Source organism: Quercus robur, chromosome 4, assembly GCF_932294415.1.
Source record: "Quercus robur chromosome 4, dhQueRobu3.1, whole genome shotgun sequence".
In the NCBI taxonomy this organism is placed as follows: domain Eukaryota; kingdom Viridiplantae; phylum Streptophyta; class Magnoliopsida; order Fagales; family Fagaceae; genus Quercus; species Quercus robur.
Genome location: NC_065537.1, coordinates 14,666,749 through 14,685,531, shown reverse-complemented (window position 1 = coordinate 14,685,531; position 18,783 = coordinate 14,666,749). Strand labels below are relative to the sequence as shown.

At 33.4% G+C, this 18,783-nt stretch overlaps 2 protein-coding genes and 1 long non-coding RNA gene across 7 annotated transcripts; 2 read left to right on the top strand and 1 right to left on the bottom strand.

Annotated features, from left to right (window-relative positions):
- Positions 1-615: 615 nt before the first annotated feature.
- On the bottom strand, positions 616-1,155 carry LOC126721434 (uncharacterized). Its single transcript, XM_050424466.1, has one exon. It carries the CDS (start codon positions 1,153-1,155, stop codon positions 616-618), a length of 540 nt encoding a protein of 179 aa, XP_050280423.1.
- A 414-nt stretch (positions 1,156-1,569) lies between these two features.
- Positions 1,570-5,178, top strand: LOC126720656 (uncharacterized). 3 transcript variants are annotated; one of them, XR_007653568.1, is made up of 5 exons: positions 1,570-1,798; positions 2,086-2,122; positions 3,816-3,949; positions 4,048-4,130; positions 4,963-5,178. It is a non-coding gene; the product is annotated as an uncharacterized LOC126720656 (long non-coding RNA). The 3 variants fall into 3 exon arrangements; XR_007653567.1 differs by having other exon boundaries at positions 3,816-4,130; XR_007653569.1 differs by having other exon boundaries at positions 2,075-2,122; positions 3,816-4,130.
- Positions 5,179-6,396: 1,218 nt separating this feature from the next.
- On the top strand, positions 6,397-12,204 carry LOC126720655 (probable RNA helicase SDE3). Of its 3 annotated transcripts, none has more exons than XM_050423391.1 (4): positions 6,397-6,647; positions 7,029-7,897; positions 9,861-10,082; positions 11,028-12,204. In XM_050423391.1, exons 2-4 carry the CDS (start codon positions 7,076-7,078, stop codon positions 12,015-12,017), a joined length of 2,034 nt encoding a protein of 677 aa, XP_050279348.1. In that variant the 5' UTR covers positions 6,397-6,647; positions 7,029-7,075; the 3' UTR covers positions 12,018-12,204. The 3 variants fall into 3 exon arrangements, with proteins under 3 accessions (XP_050279348.1, XP_050279347.1, XP_050279346.1); XM_050423390.1 differs by having other exon boundaries at positions 6,955-7,897; XM_050423389.1 differs by lacking the exon at positions 6,397-6,647 and adding an exon at positions 6,879-6,900.
- The last annotated feature ends 6,579 nt before the right edge of the window (positions 12,205-18,783 follow it).

Here is an 18,783-nt window from a genome sequence, read left to right as displayed (position 1 = left end):
TTTTTGGAGTTACAGATTCGGATACACCACCATCACATTCAAAACTTGAAAATTGAAAAGGAACAAGAAATTTCGGCTTACTCAAATCTCTTAGCTGTCTCGGCTTCTCTGGTAGTTGCTTAGCTGTATCCGTATCCGCTTCACTGGTCATCGATAGCGGTGGTGGCTAAAGGTTGATGATGGGTTGCCCAATTCCTTCCTTTTCTCCATCAACAGAACTTGAGTATTGAGATCACGTTCAGTTGGAAGGGATTGAGAAATAACCTCCTTTGAACTCGGATCTTCAAAATTCGAAATTTCGTGGCAAGATATCTGACTGGAGGGTCCTGTGTCAGTCAAGGATGGTTGAGTAGTGCCGGCGCTGGGAGGTGGATCAGCTCTCGTTTTTTTAGAAGCCTTCGACTACCATGAACGTTTTCCTACCTGAGGAAGAAGGTGATGCTCTAAGCCAAGCTCCATATTCTTGCTGATCCAAAGATAATGACCCCTACTTGCTAACCACAGACTGCATTCTTTGTCATCGTGAGAAACCGTGCCACACCAATAATAGAAGTTTGGTATCTTTTTGTACTTGAAAGACACCCAATCCTCGTGGTCACCATTAAGCAATATCTTTCAACCGCGATACAGAGGTTTAGAGACATCAACTTCCACTCTTACTCGTAAAAAATTACCCCCTATCATCTCCCCCTTCTGCTCCGAATAAGATACCTCCCCCACCGATCTACCAATTTCAATGGCAGTTTTCCAGTTTAGCTTATTAACTGGAAGACTGTGCAGTTGAATCCAAAACTTAGCCTTCAAAAACTTTAAGTTTCGAATTGGACATGAACCATCGTACTTCTGCAAGAGGACCAGATGCTTATCAAAAGTCCACAACTCCATGGCTATTACCCGCTCAGCATCACTCTCCACTTCGAATACAAAAAGGATTGTATGACTACCAATAACTCGTATCTGGAAACCATTGTGAGCTTTCCATAAAGGTTTGAACGTGCGACCTATAGCCTCAACATTCAAAACTCTACGGGCTAGGAACCTAGCTGCAAGAATATACTCTTTATTGACCTCCTCCTTGTTATTATCCAGATTGACCCTAGCCCCTTCGTCCTGAGTGAGCGACAAACGATTCCAATCTTTTAAAACCTCATCCATGTTTGAAAACAAACGAAATAGAATGAGAAAAAAGGAAACAAGAAAACCTATAAACTAAAGCAATTTCCCCACCCCTGAAAGGAAAAGAGAACCCAACAAGCCCCACTAGTAACAGTGTTACTAAAGGAAAAAGATATCACTCCCTAAGGATGATAATGCCTTCTACCGACTTGTCTCTATGGTGACACCATAGCGACGAGAGTAGAGAAACTGGTTTGGCATTATATCTAATTAACTTCAAAGAATTCAACTATAGTTTAATCTATATATATATATATAAAACCGAAACTTTTAGAGCTCCCACATTTTTCCACATTAACATTATTTAAAAAAAAAGATTATTAAAAAAAAAAGTAAAACCCTTTTCTGACCCAATAACTATTTCTCCAAAAACAAACCCGATAAAACCTATTTCTCTCCCTCAAACGCAAACGTATCTCTCTCTGTCGTTCCCCCCACTCCTCTTCTACCTGTGGCTCTGCTACCCCAAACAAATTCTATTCTACAAAAAAAACAGAATCGCCGCATCCAAAAAAAAAAAACACAGAGCCGCGAAACGTCGAGACAGAGATAGCAATTTGATTTTGAGGGTCCTTCACCATTCTCTTTGATTTTCGGGTTGTGGCCTACTTCCTCTCAAAAGGTAATTCTCCTCCGCCCATAAACACCGCTGCTGATGGGTTCCTACTCTTTCTCTGATAAAAAAAATTCCTCCACCGATGGGTTCCCATTCTTTCTTTGATTTTTTGTTATACGTTTTCAAAATTTATAATTTCAGTTGGCTTTGGTTCTAGATTTAAATTCAGAAATTAGGGCTTAGAAAATAGGATTCTGATGTGATTGATTACATGTTTTCGTTTATATATATATATATATATATATATATTTTAATTCATCTCTTTGGATTTAAATCATTCAGTTTCTTTGCAGAGATGAAGTGGAATACTCTAATTTCATCACAGCAAAGGTATTAATTCTTTTTCTAATATTCTCTTCAATTATGGTTTGTTGTCAAGTTAGGAATTTTAGTTCATACCCCTTTTCCTCTCTAAACGGGCATAATCCAAAGAACCCAACGACATCGCAAATTGTCTTCTGGAACAAATCGATCTTCCTTTTATTCAAAACATACAAAGTCTTCCATATGTTATTCAAAATCCAATTTTGTTTGACAAATTCACCAGCTTTCTTGCTTTTTCTCTCTGTAATTCTCTCTTTCTCATGTTTTTGCTGGTATAATGGTTGAGAGAATGATGTAAGAATCGGTATCCTTTGTGAAAATAAGCCAACCCTAAGTGTTTGACAAAATGACCCAGAGAAATTAGAATCAATGAAAATTAAAGGTTTGGTAAAAATTTTATGTTTGTTTTGTTAAAATCCTCCCCATCACCCTAAGTGTTTGACAGAATGTCTCAATGAAATTGAAATCTTTTTTTTTCTTACCATGTTGTAATAATGAAATTCATTCTCATTTAAAGTTGCTGCAAAATATGTTTGTATGGCATTGTTACCGTATTGTTGGAATTAGAGATAAGTCAGACTTCATCTATTTGTTTTTTCCATACTCTATTCCTGTTTTATGGAGGACTTTTGGATTGAACTTCAGCTTTAGCTCATGATTTTTGTAGCAATCATCAAATGTTTTTTTTATAGCCCAATTTAATAGGTGTCTCTTTTCTTATCTTTGGGTTGCTACTGACGGCTATAATAAATTTTTGGACTTGGATATGTGACTTTTTGTTAGAATAATACACTTATTGGTATTTGATGCAAGTTTCCTAAAGTTTAGGACTTTTGGATTGAACTTTCAGCTTTAGCTCATGATTTTTGTAGCAATCATCAAATGTTTTTTTTATAGCCCAATTTAATAGGTCTCTTTTCTTATCTTTGGGTTGCTACTGACGGCTATAATAAATTTTTGGACTTGGATATGTGACTTTTTGTTAGAATAATACACTTATTGGCATTTGATGCAAGTTTCCTAAAATTTATGTTGGTTGCAATTTGGGTTCTTATTGTTGTTAATTGTTCTGCTGATAGGTAGCACTTTGATTTTCTTGGAAGGATTGCAAAAATATGTCTTTAACTTAATGGAATTCCCCGTGGGATGTAATGATAGTGTTGGGCAGTTAGGGAAACAGCACTTTTGAATAGTACATTGTTATACTCTACATTGTTATACTTATCCCTTTTTCATCGCAGGTGAATTTTAGTTCTTTTAAACTTAATCATGTCACTTTAATTTTCAAGTTTTGTTTTCCCTCTTATCTGTTCTGATATTCGTAAGGGGGAGTGAAATTGAGGAATTCTGTCGGTTTGATCTACTTTTGGTTTTTTGGGTTGCTATGGTTGAATGGTTGGCCTTTGGTTCAACACCCTTAAAAAGGGGTTTTTAGCAAATTTTTAATTGTGTAGTTTTGGTATTTGATGTCCTCCACCGTAAGAATTCTCAGTTTATGCTCTATTTGTATTAACATGAGACCTTTATTATTATTATTATTTTATTTTTTTTGGGGATTTAATTAAAGTTTCTAGGTTATCTCAAGCTTTGGTTTCATGTTTAGTCTCTATTTATTTTGTATTTTAGTTTGACCGAATCTTCTTTAATAGTAGCATCTTGATTTTTGAGGGGTTTTATTTGATTCTTTGTTTGGTTGCAGACCCCAGCTTCTTTTCCAATTTCCTCCTTTAGTAACCCACGGATTATTTTCTGCTTTCTGTTATGCACAGCGAAAGACCAAATCTATATAGTTTAGAAGCTGTCTGCAAATCCCAGCAATAGCAAAGTGAAAAGGTAGAGCTATTTAAGATAGAAATTATGAGAAAATTTTACTAATGATAGAAGATTTTCTGTTGTGATTATTTAATGCAAATTGTTGGTATGGGTTGCAGGGAAAAGAAAGCTATGAGTAATGGACATAGACATGAGTTATTAAAACACTAAACAATTGTATCTTTTTGGTGGTTTGCTATTGGTAATTCTTTTCTTCACAATCATGCTATTGTTTTCTGTTTTTAATTTTTAATTTTTATAATAACAAACATTTATAACTAAAGCATTGAAATATTTTGTGCACACCATGTGTTTGAGAAAATGCCTTGCTTACTCTTGCATTAGTTTGTAGCCACTTTATGGTTTGTGCATCTTGGTTTTAATTGATACTGGTTATTGACTACTTTTTGTTATGTATCAATCATAAGTTATGATGATACAAAAAATATTCTGTTTGTACCCAACGATCGGAAAAAAATATGTTTTGCCAAGTCATTAAAGGATGAAGAAACTCTTAGATGTCAGTTCTGCTAAATAGCCAATGTACTTAATCAGTAGATTTGATTTCAATTGCCAGATTTTCAATTGATATAGAAATAATGGAATGATGGATTGTTGTTCTTTTCAAATTTTTTTTATAATGAAAGCCTTATGGTCAAAGCACAGTTTGTCAACGTTACTTTCAACTTTCAAGCATTCAAATTTAGATAGGTGCTTGGTAGAACTTTGTTTCTAAGGTATTTAATTCAATGCATTGAATAGTCTTTTTTCTTATTTTCTGCCAAATAATGCAGTGGCTTGGTATTCAAACTAATATTTTCAATGCTTCGTTCTTTGCTCTCTTTTTATTTTGAAAATTTTTTTCCTGGGCTGAATGAGTTGTCCTCTATTAAGGTTACAACTGAGACATTATATAGCACTTACATCAATTCAAATGCCTACGTAAAGCTTTACATGAATCATTCTTCTTTTTTCCTTGCTTTAGCCTCTTTTTCTATTTGCTAAGATAGAGTAAATTTGTGGTTTGTTGACAGTACTTGCTACATGCAATGAGAATTACTATAGTTCACAATCGAATGAGTTTTACCATAGTTAACAAATGAGTTTCTTTTGGAACATCTGACTCCTCCTGCCAACAGTTTGAAGCCATGTCATATCATGTACAACAATGAAGATGACAATGGGAGAGATATTTTCCAAAGATTATATTGAAATTTTATTGTTTAATAGATTGTGCTGATTTTTTTTTCGACCCAATTGTTTTTATGTAAATAATTATATTAGAGGGTACTTGTGTCTGTTTTGTACTCTATATTTGATTGAATTGTAGTTTAGATGAATCTTTGGGTTTGGAACAAGAGATGGAGTTCATACATAACCCATTTTGGTCCTTAATTGTATTGTGGAAAAATTTATTGCAGAGAGATGATTAGAGTCAAAATAATTATGCTGCTACGACAATTCTTATAATTCTTTTCAATTAGAGTATGAAATTGAAATTTTGAAATTTTTTTGCCTGTTCGTTGTTGGTGCTTCTAACTATTGGAAAATTTCATTTATTGTTGTTTTCGTTATCAATCTGTTCTATTGCCAGGCTTACCAAAAAACACTTTTAAAAGTTTTTCTTTTTTCAATTTATTGGAAATATTGATTAATTCTTAAGATTTAATTCTTCATTTTATTTTAAACTTAAGTTTGATTTCTATTTTTCATTAAGTAATTTAATGTTTCATCTTTATACAAAATAGTTTTCCCGTGCATCGCACGGGTTAGCGACTAGTTTTTAATTATTAGCATATATTTGTAATGGGATAAAAAGTTTTGGTTGTAGGGTCCGTTTGGATACAGCTGAAAACTGAAAATTGAAAAACACTATAGCAAAATAATTTTCAAATGTGTGAATAGTACCATGAGATCCATTTTTAATGAAAAAGTTACTGAAAAGTGAGGTTTATGGGTCTCGTAAATAGTACTCGGGACCCACTGATATGCTGGAAAGGTGGAAAAGTCCAACATTGAGGCTACTGTTTATGAACAGTAGCCGTAACAGTGAGGTTTGTCTCTCAAACGCATGCCAAAAAAGAAAAAAAAAAAAGGAAAAACACCAGACAGAGATACGCTTGGTTTTTTAGCTGAATCCAAACGTAACCGTAATGTTTATTATATATGAAAATGAATAAATTAATGAAGTAACCTATAAAAAAGCTCAAACTTATTTTTTTTTTAAAATGAACCAAATTTAAATATCTAATCTCATTTTGTACTAAGCTCAATCTCGATTAAGGTATTATTTATAGCTCTAATTTTAGTCTGCTTTACATTATTAAACGCACTTTTTTCTACCCTCACCTCTTAGCAAATACAATTAAAGGTATTTAAAAAAAAAAAAAAAAAAAAATCAGCTCATTTCTTCTCTATAAAAAGCCACAACTTCGTACGTACATGTGACTTTATCCATTTCAGCTGGCTTTCCCTTGTTCCGAGGTTTTCCCTCCCCACCCATTACCACTAGTGAAGTCACTGGTCACTACTTCTGGACCCACTTGCTGACGTGGCAAGCCAGGGGTGGTGCAAGGAAAAGACTTTGGAATTGAATTTACATCCTCGTCAACCTTTGGTCCTTTATTTACTTTATTTGCGTGTAAATTAAGTTCAGAACCTGCAGAATTCAGACAGTCGGTGTTTAGTGTTGGATCAAGATCAAGATTCAAGAATCCAGGTGGGTTTTCTCTTCTAGTTCTACTCTGTCTTCTATCATTATAACATGCTTATAATAGCTAAGCTTCTCTGATATCTACTACATCGTACTCACTTTCTTAGATTTTCAATGATCTTTTTGGTCTGTATGGGTAGTCTGATCTTTCACTTCAGTTGTGTGTGTGTTTTGTTTTGACTTTTTGTAGATCAGAACCATGAAGAACTATGAGATTCTACATTTTCATTGCTGCCTATATCCCAATTTTGCATGTTTGGTATATCATATATATGTATCTTCTAATCGATTGCTTATTGCTGTACATTTTCAGATTTACTATATGCCTTGTTGATTAAGATATCCATGTTCCACAAATTCTGAAACGTTGTCCTTATTTTTCCTCAGAAATCAAAGTGAGGTTTGATCTCAAAAAGACCATATATTTATGTGATATGTCTTGTTTTCTAGAAATCTTGAAGTGTATCCTTTGTTGCGAAGAAGATAGTTATGATAACACTTACTCTAGAACTAGATCTAGGCCTTTTCTGCTGGAATCTGGTTCTGAAAGGAATGAATATTTGGTACGTAATTCAACTCCAACTCCAACAACCACAACCCCATTGTACCGTGACCACTACCAAATTTTAGCAAAGTCGTCATTGCCAAGTGCTTCTTCACCTTATTATCAAACCAAAGTTGCAGTAGATTCATGGATAAGCAGCTCAGTGACACCTCAATCTTCATCTTCATCTAAGCCGAGCCCATCTTCCTATGTGCCACCTCAATTTTCCACTAATGAAGTTTCCCACAGTTCTAAAAGTTCAAGTCCATTGCCACCTGCATTTTCTTCTAGATCAATTCAATCTCCATCTAAACAATCTGCATATTCCTACCTATCCCAATCTTCACCTAAACCGCCTCCCTCGTCTTCTAGTTCATCCTCATCATCCCTTAAACCTCCAGTTCCTTCTTCTAAAGCCCCATCAGCTTCTTCTCCAACTTCCTATAAACCATCTCAATCTTCACCATCTACTTCTAAGCAACCTCCAGATTTTAAGCCAATTCTGCATATAGCTCCCAATAATGTAACAGATGAAGAAAGGAAGACAAGTTATATTTGTGAAAAGGGTACAGCCATATATGCTGTTCCTGAGGATATCAAAGGTCTGATCAAGAGAGACATTGTGCCCGAAGTTCTGAAGCAGCCTTTGTCTCCTTCAACTTATAAGGCTTATTTTGCTGCCCTATTATATGCCGAGGATTACTACTTGGACGTAAGTTAACTACTTTGTCAACAAATGTTACTTGGTATATCATACAAATTTGTGTACTATCTTCTTTGAAATCTTGTTTATAAGATATCATTTACATTAACAATTGTACCCCTATTTTGTTCAATTTAAAGAAATAGATATAAATTGACATGTAAGATTTGGGTCAGGTCTAATTGAGGTAGTTATGAACCATCTGATAAAATTTAGTGACCCAGTTTTTACTAATTTAATTTCAAACAACATGGATAAACGTGTATATACATTAGAAAAATTGAAAAAAATGAAAGAAATATTTTTGAAAATTAATACTGGGATGCAAATCAATGGGGTAGAGGAGCTGAATGCTAAACATGTTGCAGGTGTCAGGTGTGACTCATTTGAGCTCTATAGTTTGCATGCATATTGCCTTCAATACAGAACAATTTTTGGTACCTATGTAAATTTGTATTTTTTAACCTCTGTAAATTTGGACTGGACATGCAACTTTGTATTGCAAATGAGTCCCTTTGCCTTTTATGCTGTAGTTTAATGCCTCACAAACTTTTCACACATATACTGCAAGGAATATAAAAGATGTCATGGAAAGCCAATTGGGAACTCCCTCTTACTGGAGACAAGGAGAAGCAATGTATTGCTGGTTTCCACTGTAAATGTAATCTCATTTTGGTCATCCCTCTTCTTGAATTGGGTTTTAGTTGAGTTGTGGGTGTTTCCCACATGCAATGCTTTCCATGGTGTGTGTGAAAGAAGGGATCATACTGCTATCAGTAAAAGAAAGTCAAAATTTTAGGCAGGCGTGCACTTTTAGTTTATGCAGTAACTCAATTCATTGAGAGACTTTGTTGCCAAAATTGATGTGATTGTGCACAGCATCAATTATTTAGCATTCTGTTTTTTGGTTGGCAAAACTTGATATTCTAGTAATTCATGGATAAAGATTCCATTAAATGATGTAAGAAATTTCTTCTTATGATTTTCAAACTGGTCTCTGCATTTGCAGATAGGTAAATTTAAATTGGTTGTGTGATCACATATATGCTTAGGATTTTGTTTCAAATCTTACAGTGTTTAATTGGAAGAAGGCCTCAACTTGAAATTGATCCAATCAGATAAACATATGATATAAAGTCCTGGAACCTGTGTCAGAGGTAATGATACATAATGAAATCAGGGCATTATTTTACACATCTACTGAAATGATCTTCCAATGTGCTCTATGTTCAAATGGAATGGTTTTATTCCATTTGTCATATCATTCAAAACAAATACTTCTGTTCAATCACAGGATCAGTTTCTAGAATATGATTAAAAGGATGTGAAATCAAATTCTTCTATTGTTTTTAAGATGAGTTTGTCCTGGATGATGGAATTTTGTTTATGTGTTGACTTTAGGAATTAAAATTTTAAATTTCTCTATTGGACATACTTGAATGCTTGTTAAAAAGGTATCTGATTGCAGGTGTAATGAATAATTACTTTCTTTTTTTCTCAGCAATAGCATTTGAAGCTAGAGCATCGTAAATAAGTATATATTCTAAATGATCATCTCTTCTGTTACCAAATGGAAAGTGAAGTTCCTAGATTTAAACGGAATTATACTCTTGAATAAGTGAGAGTGGCAATGTAAATGAGCCAACTCATTTTCTTAAAACCTTCCATAGGAGCAAAGCAAAAATTCAAAAGTTTTTTTTTTTTTTATTATTTTTTTTATGGAATTCGAAAGTTTCTTAAATTATCTTTCTCTAGTATCCCATTTTGACACCTCTTTTAAATCACAAGGAGATCTTTTGAGGGAGTATTTTACACTGTTATTGTCAGATATCCATCATACAATTTCAATGATATATATTTTGGCTTATTTGACTATTTTAAGTAGTATGTATAGTAAAATGTTGTGATTGATGTAATAATCTATGCTTTTGCACTCTGGCTTGTAGTAATTTTATGCTTTTATTGGAACTAGAAATGGAGTGACTTCCTATTGAAGAAAGTGACATTGGAGTTGGAGAAAGCAGCAGTTTTTAAAAAATCAAACAAGAATAAATATTCCAAAGGAAGTAAGGAGAAGGATGATAAAATCTTTGTAGCATTTGACATTGATTGTATTCGTGAGAAGCGGCCATATCTTTTATCAAGGGATATGGTCAATGCACGACCTTCAGATAAAAAGGTTGAGCCATTTCAGGTAAGCTTATTCTTAATTAACACATGATTAAATCACGTAATTTTTCTGGAGGTAGTCTTGAGTTTTATGATTAGATAACTTGTTTTCTTTGAGTTTAAAATGGTCCAGTATTTCGGTAGTTCTGTACAGCATTTTTTGAATTTTTCTTAACTAACCTGAAGTTAAGGTTCTTGCATCACATTATTAAAATAAATTGTTATGAATTCTTCTCTGTATATGACCTTTTTTGTTATGAATTCTGTCCAATACATCTGACTTTAACTATTATATAGCCAGTTAATCAACCAGTGATAAAGTCAGCTAATTTGACCTGTTAATGAGGTTGTTCTTGCATTATTGGCCTTGACTATGGTTATGCAGAGGCTTTTTATACTATTTGTTAAATTTAATGTATCAAATATCTTAGTGGGTCTTTTGAAACGAGATGAGTGAGCAGCCAAACCTCTGCACGGATCATCCTATAGTTATCTGTTGTTCAGGAAAATCTCTGTGATCCATACTATATCCTTTTGTGTGTCCCTAATTCACTTGAGAAATTCAGAGGTTACAGATCTTTGGTTGCTTTGATGCAAAAATGTGCTTCTTGAGGAGCCAAAATTCATAACATGGATGTATCCCCAAGTGATATTGAATGGATGAGCTAAATAAAAAGAGAGAGAAAGGGAAAGCGGAAGCACTAAGGAATAAATGTGGTTCAGACTAATATATATCAGGTACAATGACATGTATACACAGATCTAGGTTATCCTATCAGCCCTACAGTTATCCACTTTTGACGGATGGAGTTACCAGCTGATCAAAGTCCATACCTAATAAATAATACTGTTCACATTTATTTGTGCCAAACTGAATTTTGAGAATTATTTTATAGAGTGCTTATAAACATCATTTTTTTTTTCATTTTATGATTTTATTTACAACACTAACAGTCTAAATGGTAAGCAGGGTTTTGTCTATCGTGTGGTGAGAAGCAATCGTGTATTAGTTGAATTTGGAGATGATTTTCATTCACAGCATCATCCTAATCGCAAATATGATATCAGCTTCTCATTCAACAGAGTGTGTCTAAAAAGGGCTCATCAAGCAATAGAAGCTGCATTTGCATTAGATCCTTTATCCCACAACTTACTCTTTCCTGAATGCGTCTCTCGGAAGAACATCCTTAGCCCACCTGCTCTGCTTGATGCCTATGATAAACTCAATACAAATGAGTTCAATTCAGTACGCCGGATTTTAAGCTTTCGGGGCTCACCACCTTATCTTCTTGGGGGCGAGCTTGTCGGCACTGAAGTAAAAAGGTCTGTACCTGAACCAAAAGCACCAGCAACTGCAAGAACTGGACTGGTTGTTTGTGAAGCAGTAATTGAATTATATAAAACCTTTAAAGAGAGTCGGATTCTTATATGTGCACCTACAAATCACACATGTGATGAGCTGACAATAAGTTTAAGGGAAGTGATTCCAGACTCAGATATGTTTCGGGCCAATGCTGCATTTCGTGAGGTAAAAAGGGTACCCGTTGACATTCTGCTTTCATGTCCTATAAAAGATGAATGTTTTACATGTCCTCCACTAGCAAAACTTCGAAAGTTCAAGATAATTCTGTCAACTTTTGTGAGTAGCTTTCGACTATACAACGAAGGTATACCTGCTGGACATTTTAGTCATATTTTTCTAGTGGATGCCTCATCAACCATAGAGCCAGAAGCAACAATAGCTTTAGCTCATTTTGCTAATGAGAATACAGCCGTCATAGTTACTGGTGCACCCAAAGACCGTCCAGGTTGGGTTCGCTCTGACATCGCTTGGAATCATGGATTGGAGAAGTCATATTTTGAAAGACTTCTTGAATTCAGGCCATATAAAACCCTCAATCCAATGTTCATCACAGAGATGGTCAACTTTGAGGGACGGTCAAAGGACATCTATAAATAGGTCTGTGTCATTCTATTGAATTTCATGTTTTGAACTGTTCTTTCATGAACAGCAATATCCACTTGTATAAATGCTGCCTCCTTAGTATCTACCTGTGTTGTGTGTAAACTTTGTCATGTGTTGTGTGTATGTATATTTATTACTGCAAAGACCACCTATGGTAAAAGTTAGAACCTTTATTGTCTTCTCTCTTTCCATCTACTGTTATAGTTCAATGCATTTTGTGTTTCTGAAAGGCGGATTAGTTTTTTCTCTTTGTTCAAGGGACTGATACGTTCCTTGTAAAAATAAATAATAAAAAAAGACTGATACGTTCCTACCTATCTTTGTATCATACAAATGGTCATAGCATCATGATGCAAAAGTAATAGGGATTTCAGGTGATATAATATTTTATTATCCAAATTTTGTTTGGAGTTAGGCAACCTGGTGTCCTGGTATATGAAATTGTTTTCATACCCCCTCCCTAATAATAAAACAAAAACAAAACTATTTGGTGAAATTTGCTCCATTTGTTTCGACATTCACATTTTATGGAAAATAAATAATTTTTTAAAAGCATTTTTTAGAAAACTACATTGTTTTCTTATATTTGGTGGCGACCTTAAAATGAATTGAAAAATTATTTTTCGACTTCTTTTATTTAGTTTTGCTTGAGATATAATATTTTCATAGAAAAATTTACCTAAAAAAACTCTATCTTGTACTAAACTAAATAAGATAAGCAAAAAGATTTTTTTTTTTCATTTACTTAATTTTTCTAATACTACCAACATAGGAAAACGCAAAAAACCTATCTTGATAATTGATATAACGTTTTCCATCGAAATTACTTAGCAACCAAGGCCTACTGGATGCTTGATTAGCCCAACTGGAATTTCGACATGGCCCAAACGATGAAAATAAAGAAAAGAAATACTCTTCCCACGTCCCATATCTGGACTAGGAGTTGCCAAACCATGATGTGAACCCATCCCAATTCCCAAGCACCGAAATCTTTTGGTCCTTCAAAATTTTTTTTTTTTTTTGAATGAAGGTCCTTCAATGTTTTAATTTGTAACAATTTAGCATCTTTTTATGGCCCATTTATTGCTTTACATCCATTTCTTACTTGCATGTTTTTGTCCTTTAGAATATGGGTCGATTTTTTAGTCTCTTAAATATGAAGTACGGATTTTTTAGTACTTTAAATATGGGATTGGATTGATTTTGGTTCATGCTAACCGGAAAAATAGACGAAGAGGACTAATTGTTAGATTTTGAAAATTTGAAGGACCGAAATTGATTCGACCTCATATTTGGGAGACCGTAAATGCAATTTTCCCTTATCAATATATTACTAAAAGCTGAAGCGTAGCGTTTAATGCTGCTGCGCTCATGTTAAGCCACGTCAACGTCCACGTCAACGTCCACGTCAACGTCCACGTCATCATCTTTTTTTTTTTTTTTTTTTTTTCCATTTTCTTATAATTATTTATAATTTTTTTTATTTCATATTTACACTTATCCAACCTTTCTTCCTCCCTTACCTTTTCATCTCCCCACTACTTCTTTAACCTTTCTCCTTCTCTCATTCTCTCACCTTCTCATCTCCCCACTACTCTCTACATTAAAATCATTCTTCATCTTTCCCTTCATCTTCCTCTATTTTTGTCTCTTCTTATTCACACTTTCTTACTATAAATTTGTCACTATCTCATTCATTCCATGCATAGTTTTCCCTTACAAAAAAAAGGCTCTCTCTCTCTCTCTCTCTCTCTCTCTCTCTCTTTGATTGTTAAATGTTATCCTATTACATTATAAAGGATTAAATATAAAAATATAATATTATTCTAATACATAGCATGATTTGGATAATTTAATTTGGTAGCTACTGTAATTTGATAGCATGATTTTTATAGTGCTCAATTTAGATGTTAAACTATGAGACTTTAATCATTTTTGTTTATTTTTTAATCCTTTGTGGTAGACAAAGTACTCTATAATGCAATTTATTTAAAGAAAAGCAAAGGTTGGCTAAACAAAAGTTATTGGATGAGAGACAAATTTTATCTTTTGCAATTTTACTTTAATTATTATTATTATTATTTTATAACAATGCATATATAGAAATTTATTTCTTAGATTTTGCTAATAATTGATTATTTGATAATATGTTTTGGGTGGACGAAATTACAATTTCCGCAAAGAAAATAACCTTAGTAGATTATAAATAACAATTTTTTTTCCTAATTGGTCCAATTAATCATAGTTAAGTTTTATTAATTTTTTTAGTTACTTTTTTCAGTCTTTTGGATTGTAGGCAGAAAAAATAAGTTTGAGAAAGTTTGTTTAAAACTAAAAGAATAATTTCTAAATTTTATTTTCTTTTTAATGATTCACAAAATGTTATAAATAAATTTTATTAAAAAATAAATATTTTCGTTAAATTGCCTTTTGAATTTTTGAGAAAAATTGTATTTTTTTTCATTTTAGTACGACAAAAATTATTAAATTTATGATTTATGATTGTTTCTATATTACATTTATGATTATTCTTATAATGAATAAAAATATAATTACAAAATACATTACTCTTTATTAAATTAGTTTAAATTGTATAAAAAAAATTTAATAAAACTATCATAAAAATAATTATCATGCGCAACGCGCAGGTTTGTGGCTAATCTATATATATAAAACCGAAACCTTTGGAGCTCCCATAATTTTCCACGTCATCACTATTTTTTTTTCTTTTTATTTTAGATTCTTTTTATTTTTGGTTCAATTTTCTACGTCATCACTATTTTCTTTTTCTTTTTCTTTTTATTTTAGATTCTTTTTATTTTTCGTTTTATATCTTATCAAGTATTACAATAGTTTAGTTTAAATAAAATTCTATTAGATATATGTTTCAAAAGCTTGAAAATAGCCTTTGGAGCTCCCACAATTTTCCACGTCATCACTATTTTCTTTTTCTTTTAGATTCTTTTTATTTTTGGTTTTATATCTTATCAAGTATTACAATAGTTTAGTTTAAATAAAATTCTATTAGATATATGTTTCAAAAGCTTGAAAATTCTATTTCAACTAAAATTCTATAACAAAAATTTTCACAAATATAAACTTCTGCCAAGGTCGAAACCCTTCATACTGACTCAAATTTTCACAAAGAAAACACACATATCAAATTGAAGCCATAGTAGGAAGCAAGTTGATTCTTCAACGAGAACAAATCCTATAGTACAAAGGCCACCAATTGCTTTTAGTTTTGAACTCGATTGTCTTATTAACAACAAAGTCTATGAATTGCAATGATGGACAGCCGTCAACAAATAACATCCACGCAAGGGCTTGATGTTCTTCTTAATTATCTCATATAATTCTAGGAATTATTTTATTTAATTTTTTTTGGAATTAATATATTTAGATGGTTGGCATAGCAGACAACATAAAAACAATTTTCTGTCATTTATGTTGCCTTCTGCATAACCCTAAATCAATGTTGAAATGTTGTGTTTTACAACCATCTGATCTTGGTAACCAAACCCTGCACCTATGATTGTTTATGATTATTTTTGTTCATTGTTTGTAGTTTAAACCCATTAAAACTTATTGGCTGATGGTATTTCATGGTTTTTTTTTTTTTTTTTTCCCTTTACTTTTACTTTCAAGGTTGCTAGGAACACAATCTAACATGTGATTTTTTTTCATTGTTTAAAGTTTAGACCCATTAAAATTTAAAACTTATTACTTTATAGGTTCATGTACTTTTTTCTTCTTCTTATTTTTCTCTTTTGAATAGTCATATATTTTGTGTTAGTTTTTGCAATATTTGAACATGTTTAGCAGATTTCAACAACTATACCATGTATTATTCTTTTGAAGGTAATCAATTTTTCTTTTATATTTCTCTATTATAAAATCATATATATATATATATATATAGTTTTGTTTCAATAATTTATAGGATGTAAATCTTATGATTCCTTAATATTTTTTGGCCTTTTGGAAGTTTTAACATCTGACTTTTTGAGTTATATTTTTGTAATATCCAAAACTATCTGGAAAATTTCAATAATTATAACCAGGAATTATTATTTTGAGTGTAACAAATTTTTCTTCTATATTTCTCTGTTGTGTAGTCACACACACATATATATTTTTATAATTTTTAAGCTCTTAATCTTTTGATTCTTTTCAATAGTTATAAGTTTATAGTCATGAACTATTCTTTAATATTTTTCGTAAGTCATTGCACGTTCAAACAATGACTTCTTTATCAAATTGTAACACAAATTGAAGTTATACAAGAGCAATTAATGCAATAATGTAGTTTCTTAATCAATTTAAAATTTTATAAAATCAATTTAGTTTACCACATAAATAGGTAGGTTCCCGTGCATAGCACGGGTTGGCGACTAGTTAATAGTAAATTGCCTCATCCAAAATGCTTTTTATGAGATAAAGAATATTATACAACATCCTAATCATGTGTATTTGTAGGGTTCACGATTTTTGACCTCACATGCAAGTTAAAGTGATATTCTATATATCCGTTTTACAAGATACCACCTTACTCTCAACACATCCATATAACCATTAACCATCCCCATCTAACTAAGACTAGCAGCACAATTTGGTAGCACCTAAAAACAGTTCTCAACAGCACCATATTTTGGACTTTCCAAAATCCAGTTGCGTACCACTGTTCATGCACTAAATTCTCTTGCAAAATTGGAGTACATGCTCATGCATTTGGGACTGTATGCCCACAAAGCAAGCCTAATGGATGTCACCTAATATGGACTCCAGTGGCTCGTTGTATCTTCCAAATTTCCAATGGATATAGCGCAGAAACATGTTCCTGTTTAAATTCCAAGCGGTAGCAGGAGAAAAGAAAAAAGTCCTTGAGCAAGGCCTTTGGCCCATAAATGGTTACCACTTGGTTGTGAAGCCAGGCCAATGGATCCAAATCAAATTTGAGCAAATTCCAATTTGCTGTTATCAGTGTGGAATACTTGTCATGCTCATCCAAATTGCACTGCCACCAATTCAAGTTGGTCAGTTCTAGCTCAGTGCCATGCCTAACAATCTCATGTCTGTTATCTCTAATCCAAAAAGCTCAGGTAAAAAGCTTGACAGATTATTCATAATCAGAGAAGATACTATCCAAAATCCTCAAAGGATATATGGAAACCAAAAGCCTATGGGGGGTTTAGGCTTAGGGAGAGTTGTTGACATTGAATACAGCCTTATTGGCAAAGCTGGGGTGACAGCTGTTGGAAAATGAGGCTAAATAAACAAGTTTTGATTCAACAATACAAATCCTAAAAAATTAGAAATGACAAAAATAAATAGATAGAGTTAGAAAGATCTCACAAACTATAGAATCACGCAAAATGCGTTGTCCTTAAAGGTTGATACGTGCCACCCGGAGTAGAACTCGGTGTGAATAGCTCTCTTGGCTGAACAACCCCCCAAGATTAGACTATAATGATTTCTTCAAGTTGATCACACACTCAAGCAAGAAGAACTAGGAACAACCTTAATTTGCCTTTCCTTAAAACTAAAAATTGATGATGAATTTTTTAGTGGAGATGAGCAGAAAAACAGAGCAAAACAGAGAGGGAAGAGGCGGCTGTTTAGCTGAAAAAAAAAACTAAAAAGAATAAAGAGGGGAATAGAGGGTTTTATAAGCCAACTAGTGAGAGGACTTATGGGCTGCAACGGTCATTGTGCATGCCCAACGGGCAGCACATTAAATGCCCCCAACGGGTTGCTTGGTTAATGCCCAACGGGCTGAACCGAGTTGGGCTAAAAGCAAAATAAAGGGAAAATGAATGAGGCCCAAGAGAGATAGAGACAAGCCTAAATCCAACTCAAGCTCAACTCTAACCTTTAGCCCATTATCTTTCAAGCTATCACTTAAGTTGTGCTGTGGTTTATAAACATAAATGAAAACTCATCTCTAACCAATGTGAGACACAACCATAGTTTAAGTGTTTGAAACACACATACTCCAACAATCCTCCATATGTTACAAATACTAAACTAGGAAAGACAATAAACTCAAGAAGGCATGCATCAATATGGTACCATAAGGTTTTAACTATACATAGAATAAATAAGTAGGAACTACTAGACAATGTTAGAGTTAGATTCTTTTAACCAAGCTATTAGATAACCAAACTTACCACCCACATACCTTTCTTTACCAAGGTTGTTCCATAAGCTGGTTGGCACCTTATATAGGCCATGCGCCACTGGGTTTCATGAGAGCTCTAGAGACCTACCCAAGTCTCATAGGAAGCGGCACAACTTCCACTCTCACATAGGTGGCATCCATCAAGAGTGTGTGCAGTACACCCCATCCCAACAGGTAGGGACTATGGATCCATTAAGAGCTAGAGCTCAACCTCCAACAATTTGCAACTTAGCATTATCTCACATCATAGGGATGGACTCATCACTAATCTCCTCAATGAGATAGCGGAACACATAAAAACTGACAGTGCCCATATGGACCACAAATGACCTCTACCCATTTAACCCCTGTGTGGAATCACCCATCATAGAGGTTGGGCATTGGCCATAGTGTTACAATTTGGGTATTAGTCCTATCCCCCTCGATGTTTCACTTACCAGCCTTTTTACTAGTGGCTTGGTTAAAGGATTGGCCAAATTCCTTTCTGACCTCACAAAGTCCAAAGACATTACACCATTATTAATGAGCTGCCTCACAATTTTGTGCCTCAATCGGATATGTCGACTTTTCCCATTATAG

What these genes read in the sequence shown, in the direction of transcription:
- LOC126720655 (XM_050423389.1), top strand. An exon ending in CCGAGGATTACTACTTGGAC is followed by an intron (nt 7,898 to 9,860) that starts GTAAGTTAACTA and finishes TATTGGAACTAG; the next exon opens with AAATGGAGTGACTTCCTATT. An exon ending in AAAAGGTTGAGCCATTTCAG is followed by an intron (nt 10,083 to 11,027) that starts GTAAGCTTATTC and finishes AATGGTAAGCAG; the next exon opens with GGTTTTGTCTATCGTGTGGT.
- LOC126721434 (XM_050424466.1), bottom strand. Translation starts at nt 1,155, where the DNA reads ATGGATGAGGTTTTAAAAGATTGGAATCGTTTGTCGCTCACTCAGGAC.